Source organism: Tupaia chinensis, unplaced genomic scaffold (assembly GCF_000334495.1).
Source record: "Tupaia chinensis unplaced genomic scaffold, TupChi_1.0 Scaffold149922_1, whole genome shotgun sequence".
Classification (NCBI taxonomy): Eukaryota; Metazoa; Chordata; class Mammalia; order Scandentia; family Tupaiidae; genus Tupaia; species Tupaia belangeri.
The window spans coordinates 1,259,192-1,276,374 of NW_006209766.1; the positions used below are offsets into that span (position 1 = coordinate 1,259,192).

At 49.5% G+C, this 17,183-nt stretch overlaps 1 protein-coding gene across 1 annotated transcript; it reads right to left on the reverse strand.

Moving 5' to 3' along the window:
- Positions 1-12,553: 12,553 nt before the first annotated feature.
- Positions 12,554-14,148, reverse strand: LOC102480886 (uncharacterized). The gene is made up of 3 exons (XM_006171631.1): positions 14,096-14,148; positions 13,199-13,412; positions 12,554-12,852 (listed from the first exon to the last, which is right to left on the reverse strand). Exons 2-3 carry the CDS (start codon positions 13,373-13,375, stop codon positions 12,706-12,708), a joined length of 324 nt encoding a protein of 107 aa, XP_006171693.1. The 5' UTR covers positions 13,376-13,412; positions 14,096-14,148; the 3' UTR covers positions 12,554-12,705.
- Positions 14,149-17,183: the final 3,035 nt, after the last annotated feature.

Here is a 17,183-nt window from a genome sequence, read left to right on the forward strand (position 1 = left end):
GTTTGCCGAGTGAAAGGACACGTCGTGACTGTGACTTTTGATACGTGTTTGCGTCTGTCTGATAAGATTGTGGACTTGGCCATGCCCTTCTCTTTCCCCGTAGGTCACCCCACCTCCACCTCTAGATCCTGGGGAGGCAGAAGCTAGGGGCTGGGCAGGCCTCCTCTTGCTTCTCCCTCCTCTCAGGCCGGGCACAGGAGCAGGAAGTGGGTCAGGGATGAGGTGCAAGGTCCGGCCCCCGCTGACAAAGCTGGCAGCCAGGTCCCCTGCCCTCTGCCCTTCATCCCCCTTCGTCCAGATGGGAGAAGCCTGCTGTCCTGGGTCAGAGTGCAGAGCCCTCGTCTTCCTCAGGAACTTTCCATTCTTCCCTTGTTCTGGGACCTTGGAGTCATGTCGAGAGCCCGGCCATCTCTCCTTTCTCCTCTGCCCCCACTTGGGCTCATCCTCTGTCTTTCTCACCTCTCCTATCCCAGCTACCGCCTTCCTGGTGTCTCGCCCACACAGTCTGTTCCCTCCCGCAGCCAGGGGGAGACTGTGAGCCTCTGAGTCAGGGCTCTCCTGGCTGGAGCCTTCCCTCCACCTCACTCCAGGCAGAAGCGGAGACCTCACCTTGGCACCCAAGGCCCTGGTGATCTGGCCCCTCCACCCGGCCCCTGGCTCATTTCATTCAAGCCACACTGGCTTTCCTGCTGTCCCTCAAATGCAGCAATCAGGCTGCTGCCCCAGACCTTCGCATGTGCGGTTCCCTCTTCCTGGAATGCCCTTGCTCTAGGTAACAGCATGGCCCCCCTCCCTTCATCAGGCCCATACTCCAGGACCGCCCTCCTAGTGAGGCCTCTCCGACTAACTAAGGTTATAGGCCCATTGCTTTGGTGCGGCATTAGCACAGTGAGCTGTGGGATTCCCAGGATCCTGATGAGCTGGAGGACTAGGGAAAGGGGATCCCGGCATGATAAAACTCTGTCGAGGGGGTTTCTCTCTCTCATACATGCACACTCACTCTATCACTTAATTTTTTAAAAAGTTGGAACCAGTAGATGGCATAATGGTTACATCACTGGAATCCCACGTAGTCAATTGCGGTTCGAGTCCCAGACCTGGTGGCTTAAATTCACGCCGGGTATGAGTGCATCCATCCCCAAGACCCCAAGAGGAGAATAGAAGAGAAGGGATTGCAGCGTGGCCATCCCCCCTGAGGGGGGGATTTCTCACTTTCTCTCTCTCTGTCTCTCTCTGTTTCTGGTTAGCACACGTGCCCTATAGCAAAAATCTCTCTCAAAAAAACAAAACAAAACAAAAAAACAAGTTTATAACATACAGTCGCCCTTCAGCTCTCCCCACTTCTATTACTTTCTTCAATTTTTCCCCAGAACACTTGTCACCTTCTAATGTAGTGGGCTGTGTCCTGTCCCTTCCCTTTCTTTCCCCCTCCCCCTGCCCCCCATCCTTGCCGGAGGGTGCCTTACCTCAGCAGTGAGGCTCAGGAGGCAAAGGCAAGGGAGCCTCACCAAGGAGGGCCATTTCCACAGTATCCTGTGTGTTTAAGAGCCCCGGTGCCCAGCACAGAGCCTGGCACACAGCAGGCAGCCCCAGAGCATTTGCTGAATGAGGGACTGGGTGGAGGAACTGAAGGCAAAACCCACATCCATGAGAAAACCTCAAGGGCTGCTTTTCATACTTAGGGAAGCATGACTCCCCACTCTCCACTCAGGGCAGGGCAGCTTGAGGAGGTGAGAGTTAGAAAGGTTTTGGGGGGGGGGGTGGGGGGGAGGAGTACGGGAACGCTCAGAATGAGATTCCAAAGCCAAGGCCAAGGGATGCAGGCCTCAGGAGTCAGTCTTCCAGTCCATCCTGTGCTGGGGCTAGAATTCCAGGGACGATGGCCCTTGTTTAGCCACGCCTCCCTCCAACTTCCAGCCAATTAGAAGAGAGGAATGAAGTAGTTGGGCTGGACCAGCTTCATCCGGAAGATAAAATGGAACTTACCGGGCCAGCAGAATCCAGAAAGCTAAACTAACCAGGGCGTACCACCGCGTGGACACAGAGGAAGGGCTTGCTTTTCTAAGGTCTCACCTGGGCTTTGGAGGTGAGCCCCTGAGTCAGGCGGGGGTGTGGAGGCCTGAGAGGGAGGGATCCTGCCACGGGGTGTACTTCCTTTCTCAGCAAACTGCTGGAAGTCTGAAGCAATACCGCAGGCCTCGTCCAGAGACCCCCTGCTCCTCCAGAAACGCCAGCACCTCCGGAGAGCCTAGACCAGACTGGATGGACTTGAATTAATATTTTACTTCTTCACATACAATATAAGAATCTCACAGCAGTGTAATTCCATTTATTCTCCATACTCTTTTTTTGGGGGGGAGGGGGTCTGCTATATGGCGCCTGTGCTTGTCAGAGAGACAGAGAGACAGAAAGCGAGAAATCCTACCCTACCCCCCCCCCCCGGGGGAAATGGCCACACCGCAATCCCTTCTCCTCCATTCCCTCTCGGGATTCTGGGGCATGCATGCACACAGGCCTGGTGTTGAGTTTAAGCCACCTGGTCTGGGACTGGAACAGTGGTCAACTACATGGGAGTCCAGCAACATAGCCATTACGCCATCTGCTGGTCCCAATTCTCCATACTCTTTACTAAAGTCATTTATTTTAGCATATTTTATTATTACTGTTGTTCTAAATAGTCCATGGCCTACAGTTCCTGGCTTTCATCTAGGAAAATTTCCCATCGACCTGAAGTATTTACTTTAGTATTTTTGTACTATGAGTTTTCTAATAACAAATTATGTTGGCTTTATGGGGGTTTTTGTTTGTTTGTTTTGGCTTATGATGTGGGTTTTCTCGTTTTTGTTTTTGTTTTTTTAAGAGGTTTTCGCTATAGGGCGTGTGTGCTCGCCGAACAGACAGAGAGAGACATAGAGACAGAAAGCGAGAAATCACCCCCCAGAGGGGATGGCCACAATCCCTTCTCCTCCATTCTCCTCTCGGGATCTTGGGCACACACGCACACGCGCCCGGTGTGAGTTTTAAACCACCGGGTCCGGGACGTGAACTGCGGTCGACTACGTGGGAGTCCAGCAACATAGCCATTATGCTAACTGCTGGTTCCCGGTTTTCTCTTTTGCTTTCTGTTCTATTTTATTTGTTTTTAATTTGCCAGAGGACACATGTGTGCACCAGAGAGATGGAGAGACAGAGAGAAAGCACCCCCCAGTGGGGTGTAGTCACATCACATCCCTTCTGTCTCCATCCTTTCAGGGTTTGGGGCATGCACACACACATGCCTGGTATGTTTCTCCATCCACCAGGTCTAGGACTTGAGCCATTCTGTCAGCCATGTGGGATCCAGTCCTCTGAATCACTGGGCCGCAGGGCTGGCTTTTTTTTTTTCTTTTCTTTTCTTTTCTTGCTATTGGGAACATGTTCTTGCCAGAGAGCGATAGAGGAGAAGTGACAAATCACATCCCCCTGACCCCGGAGTCATACGGCCATGCCACAATCTTTTTTCCATTCTCGTCTCAGAATTTTGGGCCTACACGCATACACACCTGGCATGATTTTTGAACTGCCAAGTCCAGGACTCGAACTATGGTCGACCATGTGGGAATCCAACACCTTAACCACCATGCCACCTCCTTGCCCCTTTTTATTTTTTTAATTGCCTTAATTTCTTTAAAGATATTTTTCACAAGGTTTATAATTCCAGGTATTTGGGTGGTGGTGGTGGTTGTTTCAGAACTTCGAAATCTTATTCTGTTATCTCCTGTTTCATTTGTTTCTGGTTAAAAGAGAGTCTTAATTTGTTTCTGTTCTGTTGAAGTTAAGGCATCTTTTTTCGTTTTTGTTTTTTAGTTTTTGGACTTTTGTTTTTAGAGAGAGATGTTTGGTATAGGGTGCATGCGCTCACCAGAGACAGAGAGAGAAAGTGAGAAATCACCCCCTTGGGGTATGGCCACACTGCAGTCCCTTCTCTTGGGATTTTGGGCCTGCACTCATGTGGTAGGCAGTTAGCCATGAGCGGGCAGCCCTAAGAGAAAAGCAAAAGGCTCTTCTAGCTCCGGCTGCCAGGAGGCCAAGGCAATTTGCCCTCTTTCTTCCTTGGGGCCTGAGGGAAGCGCACAGGGATGATTCGTAGATTTTTCTTTTACCAAAATCCCCAAGTAAGCGTTTTGGTCAACGCCCTAATTCCCATTAGGGCAATGGACTAATTGGGCAGTCTAATAGGGACAACCTGGCTCTCATTGGGCATGCGCAATTAGGTGATCAAGTTCCTCATTTACCGGTGAGGAAGGTGCGCAGGTGCAGGAAAAGCAGGAAAGAACGTGTGGATTCAAATTTAAAGGGAGGACATAGGCAGCGTAAGGGGCCTCCCACTAATGAATATTCATGACCTCTACTAATTAAAAATAACGGTTAACTGGTACCAAGTGTGATTGCCACCCGGCAATCTGCCCGCCCAAGAGCCTTTTGGGTGTACTTTCTTTCTTTCCTATTAAATCTTCTTTTCTACCTACTTTATTCGTGGTTGCGGTTTCATTTTGCACCTAGGGACAAATCTCTCATTTTAGTGATCTAGACCCAAAGAACCAAGGACTTCCCAATGCAGCTGGACACTTTCCCATCTGTTGTTAACACTCACATGTGCCTGGTGTGAGTATTAAGCTGCCAGATGTGGGACTTGAACTGTGGTTGACCACATGGGAGTCTAGCACCTTAACTACTACCATATCATCTGCTGGTCCCTAAAAGATAGCCTTAAATTTTTGTGTTCCCTTGAAGTTCAGGTGGTTTTTTTTTGTTTTGGGGGGGCTTTTTTTCTTTTCTTTTCTTTTCTTCTTATTTTATTTTATTTTTGCTATAGGGCACATAGACTTGTGAGAGGGAGACTGAGACAAGAGAAATGAGAAATCATCGCCCAGGTTGAATGGCCACACCAGTCCCTTCTCCTCCACTCTCCTCTCGGGATTTTGGGCACACATGTACACACACATGCCAGGTGTGATTTTCAAACCACCAAGTCTGGGACTTGAACTACAACTGGCCAGATGGGAATCCAGCACCTTAACCATCATGCCACCTGCTGGCCCTCCTCTTCTGCTTTTTAATTGCCTTAATTTTTTTAAAAGGTAGTTTCACAAAGTTTAGGGTCCCACGTCTACAGGGTTTTTTTCTTTCAGATCTTTGAAATGTCATTCTGTTAACTCCTGGTTCACAATTGTTTCTGATTAGAAGAGAGTCTTGAATGTTTTGCGTTCCCTTGAAGTTCAGGTGTTGATCATTTATTTTTATTTTAGTAGGTTTTTGCCATAGGACCCTTGCACTTACCAGAGAGGAGGGAGAGAGAGGGCATGTGAGAAATAACCCCCTGGGGGTGGCCACACCACAGTCCCTTCTACTCCGTTCTCCTCTCGGAATTTTGGACATTCACGTACAGGCATCCGGAATGATTTTCAAGCTGCGGAGTCTGGGACTTGAACCAGCCATGTGGGAATCCAGTCATCTTAACTACCACACCACCTGCTGGCCTTCAGGTGTCTTTTTTCTGTGCTGTTTAATGTGATGATTAATGTCATGTGTCAACCTGGCTAGGCTCTTGGGAAGCTGGTACCCATTCCGGGAGACAATTGTAAACACCTCACCAATACCGTGCACAGTATCAATCAATTTACGTAAATCCAGTGAGACCACATTCTCACAGCAAGTTCAGCAAAGCAACATTATTACTCATAGATAGGCGTTAAGGGACAACAGAAGCCTAGGATTCCTGGGGAACTGGTCTCCCCAGGCTCGGGAAAGCTGCCCAGGCCAATGGAGTCCCAGCCACACGTGCCCACATTGCACCACAGCTGCATTCCCGGCCTGCCGACTCCCGTACCGACTCCAGACGTGCCAACTTCCACGCTCACCTGAGCCAAGTTCTTAAAATAAGTCTCTCCCCCACACTTTCTGTCTCTCATGTGTTGGTTCTGTTTCTCTAGTGAACCCTGACACATACGGATGATTTCAAAGCTTTCTCTTCATCTTTGGTTTTCAGTGGTTTGACTATGCCTACAGGGGCCTTTTCTTTTCTTTTCTTTTCTTTTTTTTTTTTTTGGAGAGATTTTTACAATAGGGCATGTGTACTCACCAGGAGACAGAGAGACAGAAAGCAAGAAATCACTCCCCTAGGGGGGCTGGTGGCCATGCCACAATCCTTTCTCCTCCATTATCCTCTCAGGATTTTGGGCATGCATGAATTTCAAGCTGTTGAGTCCAGGACTTGAACCAGGTTACCTACTCTGTGGGAGTCCAGCTCCTTAACTACCATGCCACCTGCTGTCCCTGGGATTTTTTTTTTTTTTTTTTTTTGAGGGGGGGGTTTTTTCTATAGGGGCCCACACCTATAGGGCGCATACACTCACCAGAAAGACAGAGAGGTAGAAAGCAGGAAATCACACCCTGGGGTGGGGATGACCACATCACAATCCCTTCTCCCCCATTCTCCTCTTGGGATCTTGGGCATGCACACACACTCACCCGGCGTGAGTTTAACCCACCCGATCTGGGACTCGAACTGCAGTTGACTACATGGGAGTCCAGCGACATAGCCATTACGCCAACTGCTGGTCCCCCTCCCTGGGATTTTTAAAATGTGTCCTGGGGCTTTTCTGACCTTGAATCTGAGGTTACTAATTTTTCAGTCATTATTATCCCTTCAAATTTTGCGTTCGTTCTGTTCTAACTTTTTTCTACTGTATTGTAGGTTTTCAAAGCTTCACATTTTCCTGGTACCTCTGCGTCCCCACGTTGGGAACACCTTGCCAAGACTAGGGGCCCTTGTGTGATAAGGCTGGTCCCTGCCACAGGTTCCCCCACCTTTTTAAAAATGTATTTATCAGAGGGCATGTGTGCTCCCTGGAGAAAGCAAGGCAAAGAGAGGGAGGGAGAAAGCACTCCCCAGTGGGAGATGATCGCACCATTCTTCCCTCTCCTCCATGCTTCCATCTTGTTGGGATTTGGGGCAGGCACATATGCTGGCATGTTTTTCAAACCTCCAGGGTCAGAATTTGAACTATGTTGTTGGCCATGTGGATTCTGGCTGGGATTGTTTTTTCTTCCTTTTCCTCTCTGTGTTTAGATCACTCCTATTAAATTTGTTTTTTCATGTGTATGTGTGTTTATTTATTTGTAGATGTTGACCATAGAGCACGTGTGCTCATCTGAGAGATATGGGAGGGAGGGAATTCGAGAAATCACCCCCAGGGAAATGGTCAAACTCCAATTCCTTTTCCTCCACTCTCCCCTTGGTATGATTTTCAAGCTTCCAGGTCCAGGATTTGAACTGTGGTCAAATATGTGGAAGTCAAGGGACCAGCAGTTAGTGTAATGGCTATGTCACTGAACTCCCATGTAGCTGACCATGGTTCGCGTCCCAGACCCGGTGGCTTAAACTCATGCCCGGCATGTGTGCGTGCATGCCCAAGATCCTGCGAGGAGAATGGAGACGGGATTGTGGTGTGGTCATCCCCCCCGGGGGGGAGGTGATTTTTCACTTTCGGTCTCTCTATGTCTTTCTGGCGAGTGCACGCACCCTATAGGAAAAATCTCTCCAAAAAAAAAAAAAAGGAAGGGTCCAAAGCCAGCAGGTGGCACAGTGGTTAAGGTGTCGAACTCCCACATGGCCAACTGCGGTTCTAGTCTTGGACCTGGCAGCTTGCTTTCTCACTTTCCTCTCTCTCTCTTACTCTCTCTCTCTGGTAAAATTTTAGAAAATAATGATGATAAATTTAATTAAATTACATAATTATTTTTTTAAAATAAATAAGAAATTTTAGTTTATCCTTTTATCTATAATGCTATGAAAGGAGTATGGTCTGCCATGACCTGCTATCTCCTACAGGTATGGCATTTCAATCTTTTAAGATAATAATCAAATGTTGTGCTTCCTCAGCTTCATACAGCCAATGGCTTCTCTTTGCACTTAAAATCCACGCTCTTTTTCATGAGTGCAAATACCATGACTTCAGAGGGCGAGCCATTTCCTGTTCCTATCCTGTCCTGACTACCCTCCAGGTATGCTGGGCTTCTTCCTTCTGCTCTTTCTTAACCTCAGGACCATTGCACTTGCTATTCATTTGCCTGGAATTCTCTTCTTGCAAAAAGTTCTATGCCTTTCTCCTCCTTTCTTTTTTTTTTTTAAAATATTTATTTATTTAATTTTATTTGTTACTACCATTTTTTTAATTTGATGAGAGAGAGAAAAAGTGAGAGAACAATGCACCAGGTCTGAGACTTGAACTGTGGTCAGCCATGTGGGAGTCCAGCATCTTAACCACCACACCACCTGCCAGCCCCTGCCTTTCTCCTTCTAATGCCTCAGGTAACCACACAAATGACACTTCCTAAGAAAAGATTGTTCTTGAACACATTATTGTATGTTTCTCCTACCTCCCAACCTCTCTTTTCTTTATTCTGCTTCGGATGGTCTGAAATAACCTCATTAATTTGCATGTTCTTATTTATCTCTGGCTCCTCTTGCAATAACATGTTTTGTGAGTCCATGGTCTTATCTGCGCTGATCAGAACTGAATCCTTAGGTCCTCAACCAATGCCTAGCACACAGGAAGTATGAAATGGCCATCGAATAAACGAATGAGTGAGTGATGCCCAAGATTCTTACAGAAGCAGCTCACAGGGCCATGTATTTTTTTTTTTTTTTGAGAGGTTTCCGCTATAGGGCGCGTGCGCTCGCCAGACAGACACAGAGAGAGACAGAGAGACAGAAAGCAAGAAATCACCCCCCAGGAGGGATGGCCACGCGACAATCCCTTCTCCTCCATTCTCCTCTAGGGATCTTGGGCATGCACACACACGTGCCTGGTGTGAGTTTAAGCCACTGGATCCAGGACTCAAACCGCGGTCAACTACATGGGAGTCCAGCAACATAGCCATTACACTAACTGCTGGTCCCTAGGTCCATGTATTATAAGCGATTCCATACGTCTATAGTTTGAGTGTATGCATCCCTCCAAAATTCATGTTGAAATTTAATGTCAAGGTGATAGTTTTTGTTTGTGTGTTTTTTATTAAGAATTATTTTATTTTACTTTGTTTATTTATCTATTTATATTTGATCAGAGAAGAATCAAGTGAGTGAGTGAGTGAAAGAGAGATAGAGAGAGAGAGGGAGGGAAAGTGAGAAAGCAAGCCGCCAGATCTAGGTCTCAAACTGTGGTCAGCCATGTGGGAGTGTCCAGCGCCATACCACCTGCCAGCTCCTGTTTGTGAGTTTTGTTTTGTTTTGTTTGTTTTTCCGAAAGAGACCTGTTTGTTTTTCGAGAGATTTTTTCTATAGGGTATGTGCGCTCACCCGAGAGACAGAGACAGAAAGTGAGAAATCACCACCCAGGGTGGATGGCCATGCCCCAATCCCTTCTCCATTCTCCTCTCAGGATTTTGGGCAATACCCGCAACACACACCCAGTGTGAGTTTTAAGCTGCTGGGTCCAGGACTCAAATTGCAGTTGACTATGTGGGAGTCCAGTGACACAACCTCTACGCTATCTGCTGGTCCCACAAGGAATAGTTTTAAGAGGTAAGGTCTTTGGGAGGTGAAGAGACTGGATTTGATAACCAATAGTTGTGGGAACCCATTGGAGCACTGAGGCCAGGGACAGTCTTGGCTGCCTTGAGCAAAATGGAGAGTGGAAGGAGGAAGAGTCCTGCGTTGACTGGGGAATGGCCTGGCAGTTCCATGCTGAGAAAGGATGTAGCAGCGCCTGGGTCTCTGGGTCCCTTGGAGAGATCTGGGTTCAGAGAGGGGCGTATCTGACACCAAGAAGACCCCAGGGAACAAGCCACATGAGACGTGTACCTATCTGTATCTGCGTGTGCATGTTTGTGTCTGTTTTCCCGAGATGACAGACAGGCCCAGTGATGCCCTTCACATCTTGGTCGGCCACCTCCTCAGTCCCTGGGAGAGTGGAACTGGAAGATGAGTAGGGGTAGCATCAAGAATCATGCTACCTTGGGAACCAGCAGTTAGCGTAATGGCTATGTCGCTGGACTCCCACGTAGTCGACCACAGTTTACGTCCCAGACCTGGTGGCTTAAAACTCATGCCAGTCGCGTGTGCGTGCGTGCCCAAGATCCCGAGAGGAGAATGGAGGAGAAGGGATTGCGGCGTGGCCATCCCCCCCAGGGGGTGATTTCTCGCTTTCGGTCTCTCTGTCTCTCTGTCTGTCTGGCAAGCGCACGCGCCCTATAGCGAAAACCTCTCCAAAAAAAAAAGAATCATGCTAACCAACAATTCTAGGTTGACATTACATCAAAAATGACATAGGAGGGGAACCAGCAGATGGCATAATGGTTACATGGCTGGACTCCCACGTAGTTGACCATGGTTCCAGTCCCAAGTCCCAAGTTTCGGAAGGCAGCTTAAAACTCACACCGCACGGTCCCCAAGATCCCAAGAAGAGAATGGAGAAGAGATTGCTGCATGGCCAGCAAGTGCATGTGCCCTATAGCAAAAATCTCTCAAAAAAAAAAAAAAAAAAACAAGAAACTCTCAAAAAAAAAAAAAAAAAAAGTACATGGGAGGAGCTGGCAGGTGGTGTGGTGGTTATGGTGCTGGACTCCCACATGGCCCACCACTGTTCAAATCCTGGACCTGGCAGCTTGCTTTCTCACTTTTTCCTTTTCTCTCTCTCTGGTCAAATTTTAAAATAAATAATAACAAAATTAAATAAATACATTTATTTTATTTTAATGGCCGGGGGCACCAGTGCAGGACACAGGCCCCACCAGCTCCTACCGCGGCTCAGGCAATGGGAAGCTTCAGGTTTGGCGGTGACCACCCTGATGCCCCTGCGGTCACAGCTGCACCTCATGACTGCGACTTGGCTTCGACTTCCTGGGTGCCCGCGGCGGCCACCGCCTGGGCCTTGCCCACCTACACCGGCTGCTTGGCGGTTAACCCGGCCAAGGCGCCGCCTTCGCCTTCGGGAGGTGCCCGGCACAGCAGCGGGTCGCCACTCGCCCACGCTGCCCGAACCCACCGGCCTGGACGCGGAACCCCCGCGTGCCGCTGGGGCGGCTCTGTGCTGGCGGCCCCCGCAGGGTTCCCTGTCGTCCTTCTCCGCGGCCACCTCGCTTCCCAGGAGCACCGCGGCCGCCACCTGCTCCGCTCTGGACTCCAGCGCCCCCGACTGCGCCCGCAAAGGCCGGCGCCGCGTCCTCTGCCCCGGGGGACGCTGCGCCCCCGCCCCGGCCCTGGCGCGCGAGTGCGAGGTGTGCGCGGAGGGCGAGGTGGTGGCGGTGCTGACGCCGTGCCGGCACAATCTCTTCTCCCGCATCTGCGACAAGAGCGAGCCCGAGTGCCCCGCCGGCCGCACGCCGGCCACCCAGGCCATTCGTGACTTTTTCTAGCGGGCGCGTGCGCGGGCGCTGGGCGCCAGGGTTCTCAGACGAGCCTTAATTCGGTCCCCAGAGTGGAGACTGCGAACCCGCGGTCCGGCTATGGGTTAGGTCCTAGCAAATAACAGTATTGAGTGGACAGGTTAAAATAAACCAGAGAGGAAAGGGGGTAAAAAAGAAAAGTTATATGCGATGGGGCCAGCAAGGTGGCATACTGGTTTAGGCGCCGGACTTCCTTATGGTAGACCATGGTTTGAGTCAATCTGAAGGTTTGAAACTCAGGCCGAGCTGGTGTGCATGCGTGCCCAAAATCCCAAGAGAAGAATGGAGAAGGAATTGCTACATAGTCAACCTCTGGCGGCTTGCTTTCTCATTTTTTCCTTTTCTCTCTCTCTGGTCAAATTTTAAAATAAATAATAACAAAATGAAACAAATACACCATTTTTTAAAAAAATTATGGGGCGGGGGCACCAGTGTGGGACACAGGCCCCTCCAGCTCCTACCATGGCTCAGGCAATGGGGACACTGATTTCTCACTTTCTATCTCTTCCATGAGCACACACACCCTATAGCAAAAATCTCTTTTTAAAAAAATGGGGACCAGCAGTTAGTGTAATGGCTATGTCGCTGAAGTCCCATGTAGTTGACCGCAGTTCAAGTCCCAGACCCGATGGCTTAAACTCACGCCGGGCACATGTGCGTGCATGCGCAGGATCCTGAGAGAAGAATGGAGGAGAAGGGATCACCATGTGGCCATCCCCCCCTCCCGGGGGGAGGGGGGTATTTCTCACTTTCTGTCTCTCTGTCGCTGTCTTTCTGGCAAGTGCATGTGCCCTATAGCAAAAATCTCTCCATGAATAAATAAATAAATAAGTCCCATGGTGCCCAGCAGAGACATGTGAACATGTGCATACACATACACACAGCAGACATGTGAACATGTGTGCACACAAACACATACAGAACACATGTGAAAATATGCATGCAAATACATACAGCAGACATATGAACATGTGTGCGTGCAAATACGTACATACAGCAGGCATGAGCATATGTGCACACAAATATGTGCATGCAGCAGACAGGTGGACATGTGTGCACATAGATATATACACATGCGCACACAAACATATGTACATGCCGCAGATGAATCAGAAAGCAGAAACCTCCTCATAAACTTTATTGCTCCTAAAAAATGCTGGTGGGGGTGGGGGGACTTTGTCCAACACAGGCAGTTACTGAAGTCCAAGCTCAGAGGCTTCGGGAGGACTCGGGGAGTCTGTTACCCACGGAGGTAGGAAGGCTGTCAGTACAGTCTCATCCTTTATGTGTCCAGACTTGGATTGTGACGTAGCAAATGATAATGATGGAGCCCAACACGATGCTGGAGATGGCGAAGCCCAAGGCCATTCTGGAACTCCTCTCTGCTTTTCTATGGTCCCCCAAAATGTTGGCATCTCGGGTCTGTGGGGTGAAGGCAAGCTGTTGGGGGTGTTTCCAAGGGGGAGGGACGTGTGGAAGGGGCTTTCCTGGGGAGGGACAGGAGGCACAAGATCGGGAATGGTGATGTGAAGGAGGTAAGGGCAGATGTGGGTCTCCCAGGGAGGCAGGGTGAAAGAGTGGGTCTGGGTAGAACACAGGAGAAGCAGGGATGGGGCTCCTGGAGAAAAGCAGGGGCAGCCCCCAGGTGAAGAGGGAGGGGCAAATGCGAAACACGAAGCGGTCCCTGGAGAGGGGCAGAGAGATGGGATGAGAACGAGGAGGCCAAATTTGGGGGGAAAGGGAGTTGGTTGTACCTGGTGGTGCCCACCTTGAGAGAGAACAACACGGCTGCAATTGCCAGTGGGATGAAGAAGAGGAAGGAGAAGATGGAGAGGAAAAAGAAATCCCTCTGTGGAGGATGCAGAGGCATCACGATAACCGGGCAAATCTGTTTGGGTGGCTGCTTCTCCAAGACAGGGGACGTCACTGGGCTGGGCGGCTGCATCTGGTTGTGCTGTGGGGTGGCCTGGGACTTCGGGTTCCTGGTGTCAATCACAGAAGTCATAGGCCTCGCCTGAGAAGATGCTGAGCATGTAGAATCTATAGTCAGCAGTTAACGTAATGGCTATGTCGCTGAACTCCTATGTAGTCGACCACGGTTCAAGTCCCAGACCCGGTGGTTTAAAACTCACGCCAGGCACATGTGTATGCATGCCCAAGATCCCGAGAGGAGAATGGAGGAGAAGGGATTGTGGCGTGACCATCCCCCCTGGGGGGTGATTTCTTGCTTTCTGTCTCTCTGTCTCTGTTTGGCGAGCGCACGTGCCCTATAGCAAAAACCTCTCAAAAAACAAAATCTGTAGTCAGGGGTAGTGGGGTACAGAGAGAGGACATCTGAGTTCCTGAGAAATGGAGATCAACTGAACCAACCCCTCTGACCGGAAAGGCACTGGAAATGGACACTACCCAAGTTAGAAGGCAGCACCCCAAGCCCAAACCCACCCCATCTCCATGGCCTGGTATAGTAGCCTCACTGGCCCTATGACACCCATCAGCTCCCCTTTAGTCTTCATAACTCCTCTATTCCTGTCCCCATAACTCACTCCTTATCTCCTTGTAACTGCTTCTCTAAATTCTCCCCACCTGCCCCCAACACACACTGAAACCACACACACACACTCTTCTGATAACCCACCACACACCTAGTCGGTGTGCTAGGACTCACCTTACCCCCTCAGTCCCTGTGGGAACCCTGGCGATTTGAGTCAAGGGGTGTGGCTTCTTTAGAGGACGCCCCTTTATTATGATTGGCTACTGCCTTATAGGCGTGGCTCCTTGTTCAAATCCAGCTTTTGATTGGTTCAGTGAATGTAAGGGGTGTTACCCAGTCACACCCTTTCTTTCCACCCTCTGAGTTGATTCCGTGAATAAGGGGACCGGGTTACACTTACTCGCCGTTTTTGCTGCCGTCGCTCCCAGTTTGAATGTTTGTTTGGCTCACTGTATAGAGTGTGAGTCTCACTTCCAGGTCCGAATGAGTGTGCTGGGCAGCTTTATTGTTATTCCTGATTAGGAGCCTGCTGAATATTTCACCCAGGCTGCACCCTGGGGGCCGTGTGGCAACTCAGGCAGAAAAGACCATAGCTCTTCTGGACTTCACAGCCCGTGGGAGAGAAAGAGGGAAAACACCCAAATAAATAAACAAAATTAGTTCACTGAGAACCAAGAACTATGAGGGGAATAATGAAGACAAGGAATGAGAGGCCCTCTCTGGATGGCCATAGGAGCTGAGGGATGGGGCTGGGTGGACAGGAAAGGCCTCTCTGAAAAGAAACTTCTGAGCTGAGACTTGAAGTCAAAGAGACACCAGCCACTCAAGAGGAGGAGTTCCACCCACCCAGGGGAAGCATCAAAGGCAAAGGCCTTGAGGTGGGAAAGAGGTTTGTGAAAATAGAGTCAGTAATAGGGGCTCTGTAGCGGGACTCAGTAAAAGCTCCAGGTCCATAAACAGCACATACCTCTGCACATATTCACACACACACACCCTTCCAGCCAGCAAGTCCCCCTTAGAATGTTTTTTTTTTTTTTTCTTTCCATTCCAACCCTTTTCAACATGTCCTTTGTATTGCCCATGTGTGATGCTGGAGGGGATCCAGAACAAGTGAGAGAAGTGTCTGCCCTCATCCCCCAGAAGAGCAGAGGGAATGGTGAAAGGTCTGTCTGCTGGTGATTACCTGGATAGGAGGGATCTTTTGTTTTTGTGTTTGTGTTTTCGTTTTGTTTTCTGAGAGAGATTTTTGTTACAGGGTGCATGCACTTGCTGGAAACATTGAGATGGAAAGACAGAAATGGAGAAATGACCCCCTGGGGGGGGTAGCCATGCCATAATCCTTTTTCTTCCATTCTCCTCTTGGGATTTTGGGCATGCATACACACACACACACACACACACACAGTGTGAGTTTTAAGCTGCCAGGCCTGGGACTCAAACTGGGGTCAACTATGTGAGAGTCCAGCGACATAACCATTATGTCATCTACTTCTCCCTGCTAGGAGGTTTTTGTTTGGTTGGTTGGTTGTTTTTTGTTTGTTTGTTTGTTTGTTTGAGAGGTTTTTGCTATAAAGCATGTGTGCTTGCCAGAAAGACAGAGAGAGACAGAGAGACAGAAAGCGAGAAATCACCCCCAGGGGGGATGGCCACGCCGCAATCCCTTCTCCTCCATTCTCCCCTCAGAATCTTGGGCATGTAAGCACATGCACCCAGCATGAGTTTAAGCCACCGGGTCTGGGATTCGAACCGCAGTTGACTACATGGGAGTCCAGCAACGTAGCCATGACGCCATATGATGGTCCCCTGGCTAGAAAGTTCTCTGGCTAAATATTTCCTTTGGCTTTGGCAGGCCATCAGAAAAAGGTGAAAATATGTCATTTGAAAGCATTCATGAGTCTTAGATCTCTTGGGCCAAGTGGTCCATATTGAAAACTCATGATAATCCCCGTTCTTGTTAGCGCTCCTGCTCTTACAGATGGGAGGAAGAGCAACCTTCATGACGTCTGTTCTGGGAGACCACTGGGGATGGGAACAGATCCATAGCTAAGAGCTACCGCCTTCCAGGTCCAGCCCACAAAACTGGAGGAGGGAAAGATGCAGAATGGCCTTGATAAGGCAGTGCCAACGGCCTGGGGAGTGACCAGTCTTGAGAGAGACAGCCAAGAACTGGGATGGCTGGGGAAAGAACAGTGTCTTCAAAATGTGGTCCCCAGACCAGCAGTGTCACCATCGCCTGGGAAGCTGTTAGAAATGCAAATTCTTGGGCCCCACCCTAGACTTACTGCGTATGAAATTTTGTTGTTGTTGTTTTGTTTTGTTTTGTTTTTTGTTTGTTTTCTGGGAGGTTTTTGCTATAGGGTGCGTGCACTCGCCAGACAGACACAGAAAGCGAGAAATCACCCCCCCAGGGGGAATGACCATGCTGCAATCCCTTCTCCTCCATTCTCCTCTCGGGATCTTGGGCACACATGCACATACGCCCGGCATGAGTTTAAGCCATCGGGTCCGGGACTTGAACCGCAGTCGACTACATGGGAGTCCAGTGACATAGCCATTACACTAACTGCTGGTCCCCGTGATGTGAGTTTTAAGCTAACCCTTTTTGTCTTTTTTAAGGTTTTACCACAGGATGTGTGCACACACCAGAGTGAGACAGAGACAGTGAGAGGGAAAGTGAGAAATCACCCTGCACCACCACCCCCAGGAAGGATGCCCATGCCACAAACCCTCCTCCCTTCTCCTTCTGGGATTTTGGGCATGCACTCACACGTAACCAGCATGATTTTCAAGCTTCCAGGTTTGGGACTCGAAACGCAGTTGGCCACGTGAGAGTCCAGCAACTTAACCACTATGCCATCTGCTGGCCACTCTAAGAGCTTTACCTTGACCTCTGAGTTTTACCTTTAAGAGGGTCCGTGGGTTCTCCTTGAAGAAGAAGGGGACCTCAGCTGGGACCTCCATGGGGTTTAATATCCACTTCCTTCTCAGAAGCTAAGGGTTCAAAGTTCTAAACTAGACTATCCTGAATCCCCAAAAGAGTATCCCTGAATCACTGCACTTTTGCCTGGCAAACAGGAGCTTTTAGGAAAATATAAATCATGTATGTTAAGATCTAGGGGGAACAGTTCCAAACAAAAGGAACAGCAAGTGCAAAAGCCCTGAGGTGGGAAGGAAATCGGCGTGTACCAGGCAGTGTGGCTGGAGCATGGGGGTGCAGGAGGAGGGGGGACAGGAAGGTGGGGACAGACAAGGCAGGGCCCGA